Raw genomic sequence first — 20957 nt, 5'->3', positions numbered from 1 at the left:
TCGACCCCGAACGGGGGAGATAGAAGATTCGATGATGACAATCACTCAACCCCGAACGGGGGAGATAGAAGATCCAATGATGACAATCGCTCAACCCCGAACGGGGGAGATAGAAGATCTGATGGTGACAGTCGCTCGACCCCGAACGGGGGAGGTAGATGCTCTGATAAGCTCGACCCCGAACGAGGGAGATAGAAGATATGACGGACTGGTCCGTGAAGGCGGGGGTTTAATGTCGCCGCTCGACGGTCTTCAAGCCGGGTATTTATAGTCGCCGGTTCGACTCTGGGGTTTAACGTCGCCGCTCGACGATCTTCAGGCCGGGTATTTATAGTCGTCGATTCGGCTCTGGCATTTAATGTCGCCGCTCGACGGTTTTCGGGCCGGGTATTTATAGTCGTCGGTTCAGCTCTGGCGTTTAACGTCGTCACTCGACGGTCTTCAAGCCGGGTATTTATAGCCGTCGGTTCGGACAATCGGAATACAACGGCGACACGGTCGGCATGTGACATCGACGCGCAGGCCGGAATATGACAACGGCGCGCAGGCCGGAATACAACATACAGTCACGGCTTATAGGCCGATTAGTAACAACAGCTCACAATACCAATGGTGATACGAAGGACAAAGCACAACGGCCCGATGGCCGAATACACAACAGATGGCTGTCGGAGACGTAGCAGTGGATTGGATCTGCGCCGCAAACGATGGAGACAGCGACTGTAAAGCCGCTGTGGTCGGCTGTAGAGCCATCTAAGGCTGCTGGAGACGACGACCAAAAAAGGGAGCATAGCCGACGCAAGGCGCCACGGGGGTGCACGACGACAGCGGTCCGGAGGCCTGAGGCAGTGGTGCGATCTGCCTGTGACCGCTCCAGTGGGTAGCTGCGGCTTCCGATCACTAAGGCAGGCCTCCCCCTCTCCTTCCTTGGTGGCGACGAACATATGTCGAGAAGGGAATCTAGCCAAAACCTCACTGCGGCGCTGGAAAAAACCCGAAGCAGAGAGAAAGAGAGGGAAAGCAGAGGAGTTGGCGGCTCACCGGCGACAAAGGAGTTGGCGGCTCGCCGACGACGAAGGAATAGGCGATGCTGGTTGGCTGGGTCGCGGTGGCGTAGAGCAAAGTGACGGTGGTGACGGCGCAACGAACCCAAAAACGAAAACCACCTCCTCCTGGTGGTAGTACTGGAGTGAAGAGGCCGAAGGAAAGGAGGTAGAGGTGAGGAGGAAGGGAGTGCCGACGGCTTCGTCGGCGCCGACGAAGGGCGTGAGGAGGAAGGTCTTCCTTGGCTAGTTGCGGAGGAAACGTGAACCGACCCCTGACTCCATGAATAGTGCCTCCTTTAAATCAAAGCCCTACTCATGCCAAAAGACCAAAATGCCCTCTCCTATTTCCCTAATCACTCTCATGCACCCGGCTACATCCGCATCAGCTATGTAAGTCACATAGACTATATTATAATTAAGTCACAAAGACCAAAGCAAAACACTAGTTAGTCACAAAGACTAAATAAGAACTAGTTAGTCACAAGGACCAAATAAGAACATCCTATCCATACTTTAGAGAAAATGATTCGTGCAATAGCAAGCAAACTGAACAATTATTGCTAAGAAGATTGTTACACCTTATATAGCTGCTCTATAGAATGAATCAGAGACATTCTTATAATGGCACATAGCCTTTCTCCTGACGGTACATATCCATTATCCAGGAAACTGTCATTATCTTGAAAATATTCATATCTTATTTTTTTACCCAGATTAAATAATCTTCATTTACATCAATATGAACGCCTCTAACCTTTTATCCTTTTGTAAACTATTTCTTATATCGATGTTATTTTTCTTAGATGCATCACTAACCTCATTCAATAAATTAATTAAGTTTAATGAGTAGAATAAATTAAAAAAAAATATTTTATAGAAAGCAAATTGCTTTTATTCAACATCTCAAATACAACAAAGTATATGTGAAATACATTTGAACATGAAATTTATATGGTGCAGTAACTTTATTTCTTGAAAAGTGTATCTATCAATTGCATTTGCACCGGTAGGAAACGAAAATGAATGAAATCAGCTGAAGCTGTTGGAAAATTGCATCAGGGATCAGGTTGCATCTTCTCGCATTCATCTCGAATCGATTGGAACAGCACAGAAGAAAGGTATCTCTCGCCGAAGCTAGGAAACACAACCTAGCCAGTAAAACATACAGTTATTGGATTTAGAATTGGTAGTAGAAAAGATGCCAAGACGAATGCAGTGTAAAAATCTGTCATTACAAGGAAAAGTAATTCGATTGCGTTCAGTTATGCAGATAAAATTAACCACTATCATGAATGGTTGTTGAGATACTGACACATTCATGGATATTAGTTAACAGTGAGATCAGAACTGGGTTCATTGGATTAGGCAACACTAAATGGATGAGCGACATTTGCCTAGTCAAGTTGGTCAATAGGTAATTGAAGGCCTTAGATGGGCATTCCTTATGGTACCTATAGAGAGAGTCAAGTACAAATGCTAGGAGATTCATGGACACATTTGTTACAGGGGACAAGTAGTTGTCACTCTACATCTCAATTCACTTAAAGCTTACTTCCAAGGTTTCTCCAAGCCAGCACAATTAGCTATCATCTCGATCGAGCTACTTTTACTTCAGCTGAACTTGCTACATTTCAACTAGAATAAACCGACTTCCACTTCTAGTGTGCAGGAACTAGATTCAACATGCCCGACTTCCACTTCTAGTGTGCAGGAACTTGATTCAACGTGCCCCACCTCCAATCAACTTCCCTCCACTTAAAGTTCAAACACTCAAATAGCTAGCAAACATTTTTACCCACTGTGATTTCCTCACACCTGCAAATGTACCAACATTTTTGCCGGATCAAGTTTTACTTCATCAACTATCAAACCATTCTAAAATTTCAAACTTGTCCCACTTAAATAGTACAATGGTCATAAATGACAATATATTTTTAAACCTTTAAATATGTAATGCTTCTTTCTAAGAATTTGATCCTTGTAATAGTTTTTCAACTAGAAAGGCATTTTAATGTATATGTTTTAGTATTTTGACAAAGAAAAGATGATGAAAAAAAAAATCAAAATGCAAACATATGAAAGAAAGAAAGATTAAATAATATAATTAGTAACATTGCAACAAGAATACTTTTCAGTAACCAAGTTTATTATATTAGGTAACTAATGACATACCGTGATAAGTTTTCCGACATTTTCTGGTCTACTTGCAACCTTTATTGCAGCAGCTGCTGCTGCTCCAGAAGAAATACCAACCTGAAAAAGAATTACAGAATTAAGATGCGCTGATTAATGGCTTTAGGAAATCCACACCTAACGTGAAAGCACAGTAATTACAGACTTGAGCTCAAGTTAGAAACACTAATGTACTACATCGAATGTTTCTGCTGCACATGCATCAAACAAATTTTATATATTTCTGTATAAAAATAAAATAGGACATTAAATTAATGAAACATGACTAACCTTGTGCATTAACGATGCAGTAAGCTACACTATTAAATAAGATAATGCTATGTTTCATTTAATACTGATTGATGGAGCATGCCATGATTCATTAAACAAAGAATGTAGGCTCATATGTGAGTTTCTCAAGTTACTTAAAATGTTGTCGTTTTCATTTCATTTAGAATAAAAATGAAATGGACAACCAGACATTTCATCATCCATGTGATTCCAACAATATAACAATCATCATGGACTCCACCATTAACATTGATTGGGTCCAATGCCATCAAACAACTGAATATAAAAATGATGGTGCTATGTGAAGATAAGAGCAAGACAATTTTGATGTGGTAAGAATTCTCAATCATTATTGATTCTGAGTCTTGATTGGGCAAGACATGTTCCTCATTGTCCCAACCTCATGGTTCACTCACGTGACAGTTTTTTACGAAACTCAAAACTTATATCATTACAAAGGATTCCCTTTTATTTTATTTTATGATAAATCTGATTTGATTTCTGATGGATTTAGTTTAGTTTAATGGTTAAGATATAACTTTGATGAAAAATTGTCTAAAATACAATTCATATCAAGGATTTAATAAAAAAGAATTATTATAATTCTCTTAAATTATGATCAATATGAATGCGACTTACATCTAATCATATGCCGTTAACATTTATGTTTTTGAAACAAATGGCCTTCGCTATGTTTTCCACTTCAGAATCATGTTGTTTCATTACTGAATTGTTCCGTCTACTGTGAGATTGTAACAGTGTTAAAAAGCAAGGCTAGTGTGTTTCAAATATCTAGCAAAATTGTCTTTCCCTTTATAAATGATGTCAATAAATGGTTGGAACTCGGCCTTCATATTTTCAGAGTTTCATAAAAGTTATAGTAGATGATTCATCTACAGCTTCTTGCTTATATGGACTTCGTTGAGAAAATTTATAATGGTCAACCACCAATATCATCCACGCAATATGATGTTAAAATTACATCAAAACTAGTATCTTCTCTATTTCCTTTCCATCAAACACTCAAACAACTTTGAAACCATACCATTTGAATCCAACCTCATTTCTGGAAAAATAATTTTTCTAAAAATGTAACTTCATTATGGTAATTGTAAAAAGTGGTGATTACCTTGTGGAATGAAATTCTTTCACAGTGATAGATGAAGAAATTATGATACATGGATACTCGTTTGTTGACACTGTTTATTACATTAACTAAGCATTCTTTAGTCTTCTAAATACATAATTTATCAGTCATCTTTAAACATTTCTATACTATCTCAATCAATTTTCTCTCACTTTATTTCATATTGGAGCTACACCTAATTGCTCTCTATTATCAATATGCTTGCTATTCTGAGAGAAAATTAAATGTGAGATCAACATTGACTCAAATGTTGGCACTAGAAGTGATTCCTACACTAGCATCTAGGCCACCACTGAAACTACTAGTCCCATGCTTGAAATGACTTCAATGTCAAGAAAGGCCTCAGGAAGCTAACTATAAACCTTTTGAAGTCATGAACCTTATTAAGTCTGTCAGCTCGTCAATTGAACTTCTGTTATTGCATGACTTTTGATCATTTTTTGGCTCATCAATCTTCAATTATTTTCTTGCAGGATTGATAAACTTCTATGCACTTCAGAGCATTGAGAAACTTTACTATAGCTAGCGAGATGAAATTCAAACCATGTAAGATCTCCATTGCAGGATGTATATTCTGTAGTGGGCACACTTCTATTGGTATTTTGTTGCTACAATCATATGACATCTTGCCATGTGAGATCGACAAATGAGGTAGTGCAAATTAAGAAAGAAATTTGCAAGAGTGAATTTTAAAGATAATAGAAATGGATAGAAGAGACTAATGATTTATAAGGGTAATATATGATTTCACAGTAAAAAACGAGAGGGAGTGATTGTATAATTGACGCCCAATGGTTATACATTTGTTATATAGAAGATTAGCATCCGGGGAAGTACACAGGGTATCCACCTAAACCACCCAAAATTGGGCAGTTTAGCCACTGGTCCTCATTGAATACTGACTATAATGGCCATGCAGATAATGAATTACCAAACACTACATATTAAAATTTTAAATTCTAGTTGCCAGTAATATAAGAAGCATCATACATTTATGGATCAATATATGTTAATGAGGGACTAAGAACGAAATAGCTCATATCAAACTTGGAATCCTACATTGAAAAATTTACATACCAGCAATCCCTCTTGAAGAGCCAACTGTTTTGCAGTTTCAACAGCTTCATTGCTTGATATCTGTGGGAAAAAACATAAGATGACACAAAAGTATACTACTATAAAAAAATTTAGAATATGCCAAAGATGCAAATGCAATCGACAGTCGACACAATGATACATTGCCAATATTGGTAAATTCCCAAGTCCAAACATGTCTAATAATTGCCATTTTATTGAAGGTCATAAGGTTTATCAAAGGAAGCAAATTACCCAAAACAATGCAGTCTAAATGGAGATCACAAGGTGCAAAACTTCATCTCTATTTATGTTAATGAATATGATCAAACCCCATCATATAAAATGTGAGCCCAATCCATTTCTGGATTGGTTTACAGACCCGCTGACCTGAATCTGTAAGATTGTTAATTCAAATTGTGTCACAGCAGATACAAACCTTGTCTGAATTGGACTGCATCAAGAATTGATTCAGACTGATTCAATATGAACCACATGAGAAACAATTTAGGAATAATGTACAAAGAAACCCAAACCAATTAATGTTAAACTCCATAACCACAAAAATACCATGCACAATATTTTAGGACTAAAATATTATAGCTGGTAGTATAACTTTAAGCATTTTCAAACTCTGGTATAATTTTCTTATTGCTTTATCAAGTAAACTCTGTTTCAATGCAAGTATCTGCATTAATTGAGTTCTTAAAATATGAGTCAACAAAGTTGCAGAGATTTGTGATAAATCTTGTTAGGCATGAAATTGTAAATATTTTTGGACCCAATTGTAAATTTTACTATATGGGTTTATTTGTAAGAAATGTGATCCTGTCTATGGGAAAGGACCTCTAAGGTTGTGATATAAAAACACAAAAATACAAACTTCGTGTAAATAACCCTAATAATTTTCCATGCAACAGGGTATTAAAATAGGGATCTTATAGCTCTCGTGCATAATCAACCTCACTGCATGATTTGATTCCAACTGATTATCTATCCAGCTCCATTGAGCAACTGTTCAATCACCTCAGGTACCACCCAATGAGAATCACAGGGGGAGCCTTCTACAACTGGCTGTTTCCCCTTCATCTCCTTAAATCAACCAATTAATTAGGGTAGGTTCAAACCCACCTCCTTCCTGACTTGCAAGTTCCCAGTCAAGTCAATTGACAAGTACTTGTGCCCCACCTGCCAGAGCCACATCAATGATCTGCTCGATTGCTCCAAGTCTCCAATGACAATCCACTGAATTTGCTGAGACTCCAATGACAATTGGATAGAACTGCTCAATTAGTTTCCTTCTTCCACACCCTTCATTTTTGTGCTCTCCCAAGCTTCTTTCAATCACATGCTCTTCCTGTCAATTATGGCAAAAGACGAATACGCTCGTCCCCAGCGCCCCCGCCAACCCGTCCCAAGGCCAACACGGAGGAGGTAAATCATGGACGGCTACTAGCCTTTGGAATAGTGACTAGCACATAAGGGAGGTATTTATCTCGACTTTATCGAGATTCGAACCCCAGACCTCATTGTGGCAACACCTCATGTGCTAGCCATTAGACCCATCCGAGGGGGCATGCTCTTCCTGTCAAGCTTCTATGGGTGAGAGCTCCTTGCCATTTTTGTCGTTGCTGAAGTCCTTTCTTCATCTCCTTCTACAGAGAACAACAGCCGAAGAGGACAACAGCAAATTTTCAATTTACCGACCTCTCCGATATTTGAAATCCTTCCTATCTGCATCAGATTGTACTAATAAGATCTGGTTTCCAAATCAGAGCTTTTTCTATTCATTCATCGTATCTGAATCACCTTCTACTTCCTTTTGATCAACAGAAGGATTCCTCTTTGATCCACAACCTTGTTCTTTGATTGGTATGGTGATCTTCTTCTATTGTTGTGGTTCCAGATCAGTGCTAAGTTTTCTGGATTCCAGCCCTATTTCTGCTAAATTTCCTCTCAGATATCTGCGTACTCTTTAATTTCTGCTCATACAGCAACATCTTATTTCAGTTCCCAAATTTGATCATCTCTAGGTTCTTCAAATTGGTGGAGATATCCAATCCATGTGGGCTTATATAAGAAAACTTTCCATGATATTCTAGGGAGCAGACCCGATTTCTGCATGCTGTTGAGTTTCTGCTCATGCGGCAACATCTTATTTCAGTTCCCATATTTGATCATCCATAGGTTCTTCGAATTTGTTGGAGATATCCAATCAGTACGGGTTCACATAAGAAAACTTCACATGATATTTTAATCGGACTTCTACCCTTCACATACCAGTTGAGGATTATCTATACTTCATCAAATGGCAGGCTATTCAATCTCAGAGAGTGCAATCCTTAATCCTTGAAGATTCTTTTATTGCATGTATGCTAAGTGTTTGTGGGTCAAAAAACTGGATTTTATATTACGGACCATCTAAAAATATACCTAGTAACATTTTTTCTGATTTTAAACTTAAATCTCATCTTGTGCATACCACTCAAGAAAATGGATCACTCTCATCTGTTTGGTGTATGGTTCAAATCACTCATACACCTTTACCGCTTTCTTTAGTTCTCTACATACCCAAATTGTAGTTATATTTACTATCAGTTATCTCAATAAGTTGGTAAGTTGATGAGTTACCTTTCTTTATGTTGATTTTGTTTTCATTCAGGATTTGTGGACTGGGAGTTCTAAAAACATTATAAAAGTCTCGAGGACTATATGATTTGACTATGCCTGTCAATTCATCAGCCTACTCATCTCCACCTTAAATTCATAGTCCTCTAGATTCTTGAATGTGAGTCTCATCAATCAGAAAAATATATTTGATCCTCCTTTGAGGGATGCAAGTGTAAAATGATGATAATGATACTTCGTATAGAGTAGAGGGGACTATCTAGGAAAATAACCTTAACAATTTTTTCCTATTACAATATTATATCACAGGATTGTCATGTCTAAGTAAACTCATGATACCACAAGTGAGAACCAATATAATTAGAAAAAAGACTGATGAGAACTTAATTGAATAGGTAGAGACTATAGTCTTCTAAGTATCAACTAGATGCACTACTAACAGGTGAACAAGAACCTGATATCCACTGAGTCGGACAACTAGATACAGAATTATCAACTCACAAATGATAAAATCAAACCCATAAGCAAACAATCTCACAAACTCATACCTCTAAAATCTCATCTACTACTTCAAGGTCCAAATTCCCGGGTACAAAACCTGCTCCAATTCCTTGAATTTTGTGTGGACCTATATGAAAACACTTTTGTTGAAAGGACAACCAAAAGTTGAAGAATAATAAGTTATGCATATAGTGGAAAGCTGGTAGCTTATACCAGGTTTTCCCCCTGAGAGAATGTTGCTTTCAGTGGGCTCAATTCCAATGACCTGAAGAAGTTGAGGAAGAATAGCAAGACCAAAAATCAGGAATTAAAATATTGAATAGCAAAAATAAGCAGAACGTTTAGAAGAGAATAAGCACCTTAATGTTAGGATTTTTTTCTTTCAAATAAAGGCCAACACCAGAGATAGTTCCACCTGTCCCAATTCCAGCAACAAAAATATCCACCTTCCCTCTTGTATCTTCCCAGATTTCAGGGCCGGTAGTCTGATAATGTATCTGCAATGAGAATATCCAGGAATAATATTGGATAGAATTTGAAATGGAAGCAGAAATGTAGGAGAAATTATCATGATAATATCACCTTTGGATTTGCAGGATTGTCAAATTGTTGAAGCATGTAAGCATCAGGTGTTTTCTTCAGAATCTCTTCCGCCTTTTGAATTGCCCCTGTCATGCCTTTGGCAGAATCTGTAAGGACAAGTTCTGCACCAAAAGCTTTTAGAAGAACTCGTCTTTCAATGCTCATAGATGCTGGCATGGTCAAAATCAGTTTGTAGCCTTTCGCAGCAGCAATAAATGCAAGACCGATCCCCGTGTTACCACTTGTTGGTTCCACCAATATACTCTTCAGATTCATAAAAAACAAGGTAGAGACTTAGCTAAATAAAAATTACAATGACAATGAAAGGATATATGTATAGTCAACTACAATAAGATCCAACAATACAACACAAAGATAAGGGATTCAAAAACTAAATAAATAAGTTTGAATGAGAACTTGAGGACTTAGAGAATTAAGGTCATTGAACCATTCACCAAGGATTCAGAATACCTAAATCCAGTATGCAACTTGCTTGTCAGGCCAAAATTTTTGATAATCAAGTTCAATGTTTGCACTTCAAAATAGTTCCTAGTACACAAATGTATTTAATTAGTTTCTCCATTGGCAAAGTATGTTTATTAACTTTTAATAAGAATACAATCAAATATCTTCCAACCTATATTGATCTGAATTGGAGTTGAGTCCTGTTTCAACTTCAACTCCATTAAGGCGGATTGCAGGTTTTATCTAATTCCTACTCTAGTTATGTATTTGACTAATTATTTTGATATAAAAGGATGGTTTACAATACTAACAACAGAACAACTGAAACATATCCAACCTATTTTGAAATTTAAATCGGCTTTGCTAACCTTTGTTCACACTTCATGAACTATTAAGAACTGCAGATGCTAATGAATTGCTCTCAAAGTATCTTCACATATGAAGTGCCCTTCCAATTTAAAGAATATCAATTAATCAGAGCCCATATACTTCTTTGGACAAGTTGGTGAACACTTATTTGACTATCCATAGTTGACCTAAGGAAAATCTTTACATATATGGGAAATTTTTCACTGTCCACTTCTGCAGAATATCTCCCATCAGTTTGGACCTAAAATTTCAAGATTCCCTTAGGTATGTCCCCCAAGTAAAATTCCATTAAGTCAATTAATAACCAATACCATGTGGCACCTCATGGCAGAGACAAAGACAAATGAAAGAAAATTAGAAAATGAGATAAAACTAGGAGGAAAAAAATAAACTTTGGAAATAGATTTTTTTCCATGTAGCTTCCAGGTCATGGGTCATGGCCACAAGGATGTCACATGGTTTTAACCATTAGTCGATCTAAATGCATCAATCTTGAGGGGTAAACCAAAGAAAATCTTAGGGCATTTTGTAAAAATAACAAAAAAATGTGGTGAAAGTAAAATCATCCCTATATGTTGTATGCTTATGTTTGTAAGTATGAAAAATGACTCGGGTGCAAAAATCTCTTGGTTACCTTTTCTGGTGTTATAAGCCCTTTTTGTTCAGCATCAGCTATCATACTGTACCCAATCCTGAAGAAGGTGCATCAAATCTTTATCAAGGTTTTTTTCCCCTGGAAAGTGCAGTAACAAGTAAAGAACATTATACCTATCTTTAACACTGCAACAAGGTTCCATTATCTCAAGTTTGGCAGCAACGCTTGCAACACTTCCCTTAATGATATTGTTTAGATACACCATTGGTGTCTTACCTATCAGCTGCAGAAAAAAAAACCAAATAAAGATAGGATAACTGCTGGATATCTAAATCCTAATATAATTGTTTGAAAGAGAAGGCAATAAAACATGATAGTACCAAAAGGAGAAGCATGACAATATTGTTTAAAACAGCAAAAACTTGAGATATCAAACTGATATATATGTGATCACACAGTGAGACATCTATTTTGATTAATTTAATCAGGTCACTTTGCTTTAAGTGATATAATTCTTTTTTGTTACTAATAGAAATGATGGCTGCAAATCCTCAATGATCTTAGGCACACAAAACAAACCTATATAATTGTTGATCTACGTACCAAACCACTTTATTGAGGGAAACTATAATAACAGGATTCCAAGAGCAGCATCTACATCTTATGAGATATGTAGATATAAAGAGGTACTAGCTCAAACACTCCTGTGCTGTGACACTCCTGATTAAATAGGCTTAACGTGATAGAATGGAAGGTACCTATATATGATACTGAGAATAAGGTGGGGCCCCTGGGTCGGGTCGAAGTCAAAGAAGCCAGCTGGCGTGACAGTCAAAGTTAAGATGGGGTGGTAGTCAAAATTAGTGTGCATGTATCCAAACAGGCCACTTCCAACGGGTCCAACTCCCCACTTCTCATGGCCAAGGCGCCTAGCATAAACCCGAGCGGTCCTACAACAGACCGGCCCTATAGCCGACCGGCCCAACATAAACCCGGGCGACCCTATAGCCGGCTGGACTTACGGGCTCATCTCGCCAATCCTCGTGGGCATGGTTCACAACATAGACCCGGGCAACCATAGAGTCGGCCAGACTTACGGGACTCAACTCCTCACTCCTCATGAATAGAGCTTCTAGCATAAACTCGGGCAGCCACATATCGGGCCGGACCTACGGGACTTAGCTCCTCACTCCTCATGAACAGAGCTTCCAGCATAAACCCAGGTCGCCACAGAACCGGCCGAGCCTACGAGACTCGGCTCCCCCACTCCTCATGGTTATGACTCTCAACATAAACTCGGGCGGAACAGAGCTGGTCAGACCTACGAGACTTAGCTCCCCCACTCCTCATGAGTATGACTCTCAACGTAAACTCGAGCGGCCACAAAGCCGACCGGACCTACGGAACTCAGCTCCTCACCCCTCATGGGTATGGCTCCCAACATAAACCCAAGCGGCCACAGAACCGACCAAACTTACGGGACTCAGCTCCTCACTCATGATCAAACCTTAGCGGCCACAGAGTTGGCCGAACCTACGGAATTCAACTCCTCACTCCTCATGAACAATCCAGCCGGACCTACGGGACTTAGCTCCTCACTCATGAACAGGGCTTCCAGCATAGACTCGGACGACCACAGGCTCCTCACTTCTCATGAACAGGCCAGCCAGACCTACGGGACTTAGCTCCTCACTCGTGAACAGGACTTCCAGCATAAACTCGGATGGCCACAAAGCCGGCCAAACCTACGAGACTCAGCTCCCCTACTCCTTATGGGTATGACTCCCAACACAAACTCGAACGATCACAGAGCCGATCGGACCTACGGGACTCAGCTCCTTACTCCTCAGGAACAAGGCTTCCAGCATAAACCTAGGTGGACCGACCAGACCTACGAGGTTCAGCTCCCCACTCTACACACGGGTATGATTCTCAGCTTAAACTCGGTCAACTCTAGGCTAATCGGACTCCCTCTTAGAGACAACATTGTCAGAGAATCGCAACAACCTGTCAGAGAATAATAGCTACTTACCTCAGAATATTCCATTACTGACATATACACACACCTAGAGGATGGCTGTTGTATATTATCCACCATTCGACATATTCTGTCTACCGCCTCATTATTGCGGAGGTTATAAGGAGTGGTATAAAAAGGAAATCCTCTCCGTTGGCCAGGTACGCGTACGCATGGCCACGCATCCATATTTTATTGTTCTGTCATTCATCTTCTTCTCTATTTTTGCTCGGCTACTATTCTGACTTGAGCGTCGAGGTGCCTGCGCCAGAAATCCCCTCCTTGGTTCTCGCTCTAACGTTCACATTGTCTGTGACTGTGGTGTGCGTAGGTCCGCAGCTCCCAGCTCGAGATCTTTCCTCCATCAGCATTCCTACCACCTCACTGACCACTCATCTACTTAGCTTCTTGGCAAGATCAATATATATTTTTAAACATAACAAAAATTATCATATGAGTTTCTTAACAGTGTTAAGTGTTCTCTTCAGATCGGTCAAACCCATAACAATCTAACAGAAAACAGCCACAAATTTGGGACTGTAGGAACGTTAATAATTTCAAGTAATTCTTACCTGCCTTTTAGTAGATCTGCAATCTGGAATTTATTAAACTCCTTGGACGACTATCAAATTGGCTTTTCATCAACTAGCACATGGAAAAAGGTGGCAACACCCATATAACCCAGCAAAGTTGAGAATCAATTATCAGAGATTCCTAATGTTGGAGAGTAAATGTTTTCATGAACATTTATCCATATCTAGGAAGCTTATTAGATCAACAATACCTTGTAAATTTTTTCACAAAATATAAACAAGATTGAGTTTGAATCAAGAAAATAGCAAATCTTTAAATTTAGAATACTATCTGGGAAGGAGTTTTCGCTCAGAGATGAAAAATAGTCGGAGACATATCATAAACAAGTGAACGTCTACCTACTAGAGATGCATCTCTAGCCAACCAACTGTAGAAATTAAGAGAAGGAAAAAACTAACTATATTATTGGATCTTAAAATTGATACAGAGTATAAGGTCTTATATAGTTAAGTTAAAAAAACCCTAAACTCTATTAAAAAAGGAAAAAGTCCAAATTTCCCTAAAAGTTATAAATAAATAAATATATAATCTAACATCCCCCCTCAAACTCACGATACTACAGCTAGAAGCATTGAGAGTGTCAGATAAGAAACGAAAACGTGAAGCGGAATGTGCCTTGGTAAACATATCAGCAATCTGTAGCTTTGAAAGAATAAAAGGCAATGTGATAGTGCCAATCTGAAGATGGTGATGAGTAATGTGACAATCAATTTCAATATGTTTCGTCCGCTCATGAATAACTGAATTGCGTGTAATTTGAATACACTCTGATTATCACAATATAACGGAGTAGGTTGATGAAGAGAGACACCCATATCCGCAAACAACCAATGCAACCAAACTATCTCACAAGTAGTTGAGGTCATGGCACGATACTCAGCTTCTATGGAAGATTTAGAAATAACATTTTGCTTTTTACTCTTCCAAGAAATGAGGGAATCACCAAGAAAAATATAAAAGCCAGTGGTAGATTTGCGATCCGTAGGATCACCAGCCCAATCCGCATCAGAGTATGCACGCAGCTCAAAAGATGAAGTAGAAGAAAATAAAAGGCTTTGAAATTGAGTGCCCCGAAGATACCTGAGAATACGAAAAACGGCAACCCAATGAACTGTAGTTGGTGTAGCGACATATTGACTAACCATATGAACAACATACGCAATATCTGGACGAGTCACGGTGAGATAAACCAAGCTTCCAACAATAGTTCTGTACAAACTAAGATCCGACAAAGGTGAGCCATCAAATGGAGAATATCGAGCATTAGTCTCAATAGGAGTATCAACAACTCTATTATCAGTAAGACGAGCACGCTCACATAGATTAGATATATACTTTAACTGAGATAAAAGACAACCTTTCGGGGTATAAGCAACCTCAATGCCCAGAAAGTAGCGTAGTATACCCAAGTCTTTCATAGCAAAACAATGAGCTAACTCAGACTTCAAGGAAGCAATTCCATCAGAATCATCACTAGTAATAATCATGTCATCAACATATAATGATAAAAAAATACAATCTGCACTTGTACACTGACAAACAATGTTGAATCATGATTACTAGGATGAAAATCAAACGAAGTAATTACTGTAAAGAACTTCTCAAACCAAGCATGAGGTGCTTGTTTGAGACCATAAAGCACTTTACGAAGCCTGTAAACTTCACCAGGTTTGTGTGAAATATCAAGAGGAGGTGTCATATAAATTTCTTCATGAAGATCACCATTTAGAAATGCATTCTCGACATCCATCTGAGATATTCTCCATCGACAAACAGAAGCAACAGCAATCAGAGTACGAACAGTTGTCATTTTTGCAACAGGAGCAAATGTTTCTTCATAATCCATGTCATACTCCTGAGAATAACCTTTACCAACAAGACGAGCTTTGTATTGTTCGATAGATCCATCAGATTTAGTTTTGATCTTATATACCTAACGAGAGCCAATAGTATGTTTTCCTGGTGACAATGGAACCAAATCTCATGTATGACTCTGATGCAAAGCAGTTAGTTCCTCAGTCAACAACTTCTCTATAGGATTCAGGCTCAGAAAGACAATGAATAGATGCAATAAATGAAGCAAAAGAACGAGAATAACAAGAGTAAGCAAAATCTGGTAGTTTAGTAGACTTACGAACACGAGTGGATTGACGACGGTGGAGAGAAGGATTATCCGTAACCTCAAGAGATAATTGGATAGTGGCAGAAGGAGGAACATGTAGAGCAGATATCTCGGGGACCAAAGTACCAAATTCAGTTGAACTACCAGTAAAATTTATGGGTGAATCTTTCTCAGTATCGGTATTGAAAGGATCAATGCAAAGCAGATCTGACTTTGTCATATTATGCGAACTAGGCGGAATAGAAAAGAATGGAATATGCTCAAAAAACACAACATGACGAGAGACATACAATTTTTGACTAACGGGATCAAAGCAACGATATCCTTTTTGACTAACAACATAATCCCAAAAGACACAAAGAGCAGACCAAGAGGCTAACTTATTACGCTCTACATGTGGACGAAGGACAAAGCAAGTATAACAAAAAACACGCAAAGAGGAATAGACAGGAGCATACCCATACAATTTTTCAAAAGGTAACAAACCTAATTGTGTGAGGTTGGAATTCTATTAATGACATGAGCAGCAGTAAGGATTGCTTCCCCCCAAAAGATACTAGGAACACTTGCAGACAATAAAAATGAACGGGTTATTTTAACAATAGGGGTGTCAATTCAGGTAGGTCGGGTCGGGTTGGGTCGGGTTGAGTTTTTTTTTTTTTTTAACCCAACCCGAACCCGACCCGAACCCGAGTTCAACCCAAAACACCTCAACCCGAACCCGAACCCGACCAACCCGATCAACCCGAACCCAACCCATACAACCCGAAAATCCGATTCAAAACGACTTTTTTGGGCTATTTTCCCTATAATTCTTCACTTTTATCTCAATACTCCATCATTATCATACAAACATGATATTAATATACATAAAAACATTTAAATTTTTAAAATAAAATTTGATTTAACCCCAAAAAAACCCACAAAACTCTATATTTAAGTCAACCCGAGTCAACCCGAACCCGACCCGACTCAACCCGAAGCTTTTTTACTCTCCAACCCTCCAACCCGAACCCGAAAATGCCCAACCCGAACATGATTTTTTTCGGGTCGATTTGGGTTGGGTCGTCGGGTCGGGTTCATTTTTGACACCCCTATTCAACAAGATGTCTATGTTTCCATTCAGCCACGCCATTTTGTTCAGGAATATCTGCACACGAGGTTTGATGAATAGTATCATCAGAAGCAAGTAAATGTGAAAATTGATTCGAAGTGTATTCATCCCCAAAATTACAACGAAAATATTTTATGACACTAGAATGTTGAGTTTTCACAAGAACTCTAAAGTTATTGAAAATTGTAAGATAATCAGACTTATGTTTCATAAGATAGACCCAAGAGTAATGAGTATAATCATTAATAAACGAAACATAATACCTTGACCCCCTTTTGTAGAAATAGGCGAGGGCCCCCACGAATGGATAAGATCAAATGGAGCAAAAGAAAAATAAAGACTTTTAGAAAATGATAAGGCAGAAAATTTGGCCAGTTTACAACCACTACAACCAGAAATATCAAAACTTTTTAAAGGTCTTAATGCTCTTGTTGAAGCTAAAAACTGCAAACGAAGCGCTGAAACATGACCTAAGCGAGAGTGCTACAAGTAAAAATCAGAAGATGAACGTTTCAGATGAAAAGACGATAAATCTACACTCGAAGCTACAACTTCTGGTAATTTGAGTTGATCTAAAACATAGAGTCCTCCTTGCTTATGGCCTATCCTAATCAGCCTCTGAGATTGCGGATCCTGAATATAACAATTAGATGAAGAAAAAGAGACTAGGTATCCAGACTCACATAATTGACTAACAGAAATAAGATTTAAAGTAAAACTTGAAATATAATAAACATTAGTAAGAGATAAAGAAGATGCAATAATTGAACCAATACCTACTAATGACATAGGAGTACCATCAGCAGTCACAATTGATATAGATGAACTGAGAGAAAAAGAAACAAAAGATGATAAATTGGATGACATATGATGGGAGGCGCCAGAATCCAAAATCCACAAGGATGAAGATATACCGGAAATATTAGACGACGACAAACCTATATGAGAGGAAGTTGACATACAGAGAGCTATGAAGCAAGGAACTATTGAAACTATTCAAACATATATGAATCAGATTTCCATGAAGCATCTGCACGACTAGGCATAATGACAGAATGAATAATTCTCAGAATAACCAAACTGTAAAGATACACATTTGTATGATCCGCAAAAATTGATATCAGGACGACCCGTGGTCACAAAAAGAATCTGAGGCAGAAAAGGATGTCAAATGTAGAAATCAGTAGCATAGGGCGACGATGTCAAAATTAGTAGAAAAGGACGTCAGTGCCGAAATCGGCAACATAGAGCTTCGGCACTAAAATCGGTAGAAAAGAACATCGACACCGAAATTGACAGCACAGGACGTCGGTACCGAAATTGACAGAAAATAGCGTCAGCGCCAAAATCAACAAAAATGTCGACGTCGAAATCAGTAGGACAGGATGTCAGCGCCGAAATCAATAGAAAATAGATGTCGGTGCCAAAATCAACAGCAATAGGACAGAAAATATATGTCGGCACCAAAATCAATAGCAGCAGTAGGAGACGACAGCGGCAACAGGAAGCAATAACAAAGGGCGGTAGAAAAAATTAGGTCAGAGAAAAATAACCGCTCTGATACCATGTAGAAATTAAGAGAAGAAAAAAACTAAACATATTATTGGACCTTAAAATTGATAGAGAGTATAAGGTCTTATATAGGTAAGTTAAAAAATCCTAAACTCTATAAAAAAAAACAGAAAAAGTCCAAATTGTTCTAAAAACTATAAACAAATAAATATATAATCTAACACCAATCATGCCAACTCAAGATTCCATATTTCTTCATCTACATCATACTTCTGACCACATCATACTTCTGACCATAAAGCGATGAAATTTACGAACGTCAAATTAAAAACGAAAGGAAGGTACTTCTCGTCGATAATACCTGTGTGACATCTTCGGCTATGTTGAGGCCTTCAATCTCCCCGTGAGGAGTCACAGATGCGGCTTTGCAGACAAGGGGGCGACGAAGAGAGGCGGAGGGAGCAACGGCGACCGTTCTCCTCCCCCTTGGCGCAGGATTGCTAGCGAAGGGTCGGCACATGAAGAAGGCAGGCCAGGATCGGACGGATAGAGGGCGGAATTCTTTCGCGGATCCGGAATGAGAGGCAAATGACGACGCTGTAGGGCTCGAGAGCGACGCCATGAGGGGGGAGTTAGGAGTAGAAAGAGGGATCAAGGGATTATAAAGAGGGAGAGTGCAAGACGACCTGAGCCCGCGTTTACTTAGAGAAAATAATCGGAGTCAACTATCGAGTGGGAAGCAGCTCTCGCCCATGCCAATTGCCAACTCTAAATCAGAGTCTCTTACCTCCTATTTTTTATCTTTAGACTATTCTTTATTCTGATAGCTAAGCCATACAATGTCAATTATAGAAGTTATGTTCCTGACTGAATATTTTAGAATAAAAATAAATAAAATCAGATTCCCTTTTAATATTTTTTTAAAATAGGTTGTGCTTTCAAGGATGACGAAATAAAGAGAATGTTTTAATTTTTGCCTATATATATATAAAATATATTTTATTTTTTATAATTCATGTGTCCGAATTTTACTAGATTAATTTTAAAGGTAGACAAATTGTAGACAATTTTTTCTTTGATACGTGTGTCAACATCCACTGATCTCTTGTTAATTTCTACATACTTAGGATAGCGTTTTATTCGATGAATTCATTTAAAAATGAAAATCTAAAATACATCAATTTCGTATGATATGGATATAGTTTACCAGAGGAATTAGAGAAAGAGAAGGATGATTTGTCAAATAATTATTTAGGACATGAAGAAAAAGGATGCACTGTTCACAAAAGTGAGGATGCGTTATCTTCACGTTTTTCTTTTTTATTTTTATTTTTATTTGTTTGCCGTCACTCCGAGGACACAGGGGAGGCCACCTTAGCTACCCGCACTTGTCATATCCGATGCCGGTGGGCCTCTCTCCCTCACCTCATTAGAAATTTAATACATTGCCCTCTCCCGCTTCTCCTTCGTTTTGGTCGCCGCCTCCTTCTTCGTGTCGACATCGCCGGGGTAGCCAACACCACCGGTGGCGCTGCCCGCCTTCAACGACACTAACTATCTTCCGGCGCTACCACAGTCCAAGGAGAGGAGTCGTCGCCTCTTCCTTCTCCGTCCCGATGACACCGATTGGACCGCCCCTCTCCTCTCTTCCTCTCTCATCCGGCAGTCGCCACTGCATCCAGCGGTTGCCATCACAGCCGACCACCAGGACGCACCTCGCCGTCGTCTCCCATCACGTGGGCAACAGCTCCCTTTTCCCTCACGCATGCCACTGACTCCCTTTCATCGGCTTCCTCGCTCCACAGCCAATAGTTGCCTCCCAGCAGTCGTCATCCACCACGACCCACTTCGGCGCTGAAGGCGCCGCTGTTGGCCACCACAACCATGCCCTTCGTGCCACAGTCGGTCGTTGCCGCTACGCCATAGCGGGTCGCCGCCATCCTTGAGATTCCTATGTTTATCCGGTGCAAATTCCTCACCATCGTACGCTTCAGGCTTGGGTATTGCAATCTCATTCCGACCTTCACGCCCTTAGACCTGCATGCCGTTATGTCCGACCTTTGCACCATTGTTGTGTCCCGGCCTTCGAGTCGCGGCTATGTTTCAGTCTTCACGTAGCCCGACTTGTGTGCCGCTGACATATTTCGACATGTGTGTCTCCAACCTTTGTGTCGTTATTGTATCTCAGGCTACGTGCCTCTCTCATTTCCCGGTTTGTGTGCCTCTCTCATATCCCGATCTACGTGGCGCTATCATATCCCCGCTTACGTATCGCTGTTAGGTCCTAACTTGTATGTCGTCTTCCGAATCCAAGTCACGCTCGACTAAGTGCCGTCAGATCCAGTTCTGCATCCTCCTCAGAGTCATCTATTCTTCCGGGTCGCGACAACTCGAGTAGCATCCCGACCAACTAACCGATCGACCCGAAGGCGCTCCTTGGGCTAGGGAACCTGGGTGACCCAGTCGCTGGTTGCAGGTAACATTGACTAGAGGATTTCTGACGACTTGATCAACATAAAAATCAGCTCAACATACTCCCCTTCGGGACATCGTAATTCGATTAACATTTCTATCACTTCATTCGTCGGTCCATCTCAGTTTCCATGCAAGATCATCCTGTATAAATTATAATTTTTTAGTATTTTTTACCTTATAAATATATTTAATGAATTTTTTTTCCCGAACAAGAAAAAAAAACTCATTAAATACATTTAACGGAAAGTAATAT

The 20957-nt window shown here is 39.4% G+C and overlaps 1 protein-coding gene across 1 annotated transcript; it reads right to left on the bottom strand.

Annotated features, from left to right (window-relative positions):
* Positions 1-1902: 1902 nt before the first annotated feature.
* Positions 1903-19031, bottom strand: LOC122008220 (cysteine synthase-like). Its single transcript, XM_042563868.1, has 10 exons — positions 18591-19031; positions 11044-11153; positions 10910-10967; positions 9442-9705; positions 9219-9356; positions 9073-9124; positions 8907-8986; positions 5734-5793; positions 3219-3299; positions 1903-2194 (listed from the first exon to the last, which is right to left on the bottom strand). Exons 1-10 carry the CDS (start codon positions 18849-18851, stop codon positions 2102-2104), a joined length of 1197 nt encoding a protein of 398 aa, XP_042419802.1. The 5' UTR covers positions 18852-19031; the 3' UTR covers positions 1903-2101.
* Between the last annotated feature and the right edge of the window lie 1926 nt (positions 19032-20957).

Source organism: Zingiber officinale, chromosome 8A (genome assembly GCF_018446385.1).
Source record: "Zingiber officinale cultivar Zhangliang chromosome 8A, Zo_v1.1, whole genome shotgun sequence".
Lineage (NCBI taxonomy): Eukaryota > Viridiplantae > Streptophyta > Magnoliopsida > Zingiberales > Zingiberaceae > Zingiber > Zingiber officinale.
Note: the sequence above shows the minus strand (reverse complement) of the source record. Positions and strands in the feature narration are given on the sequence as shown.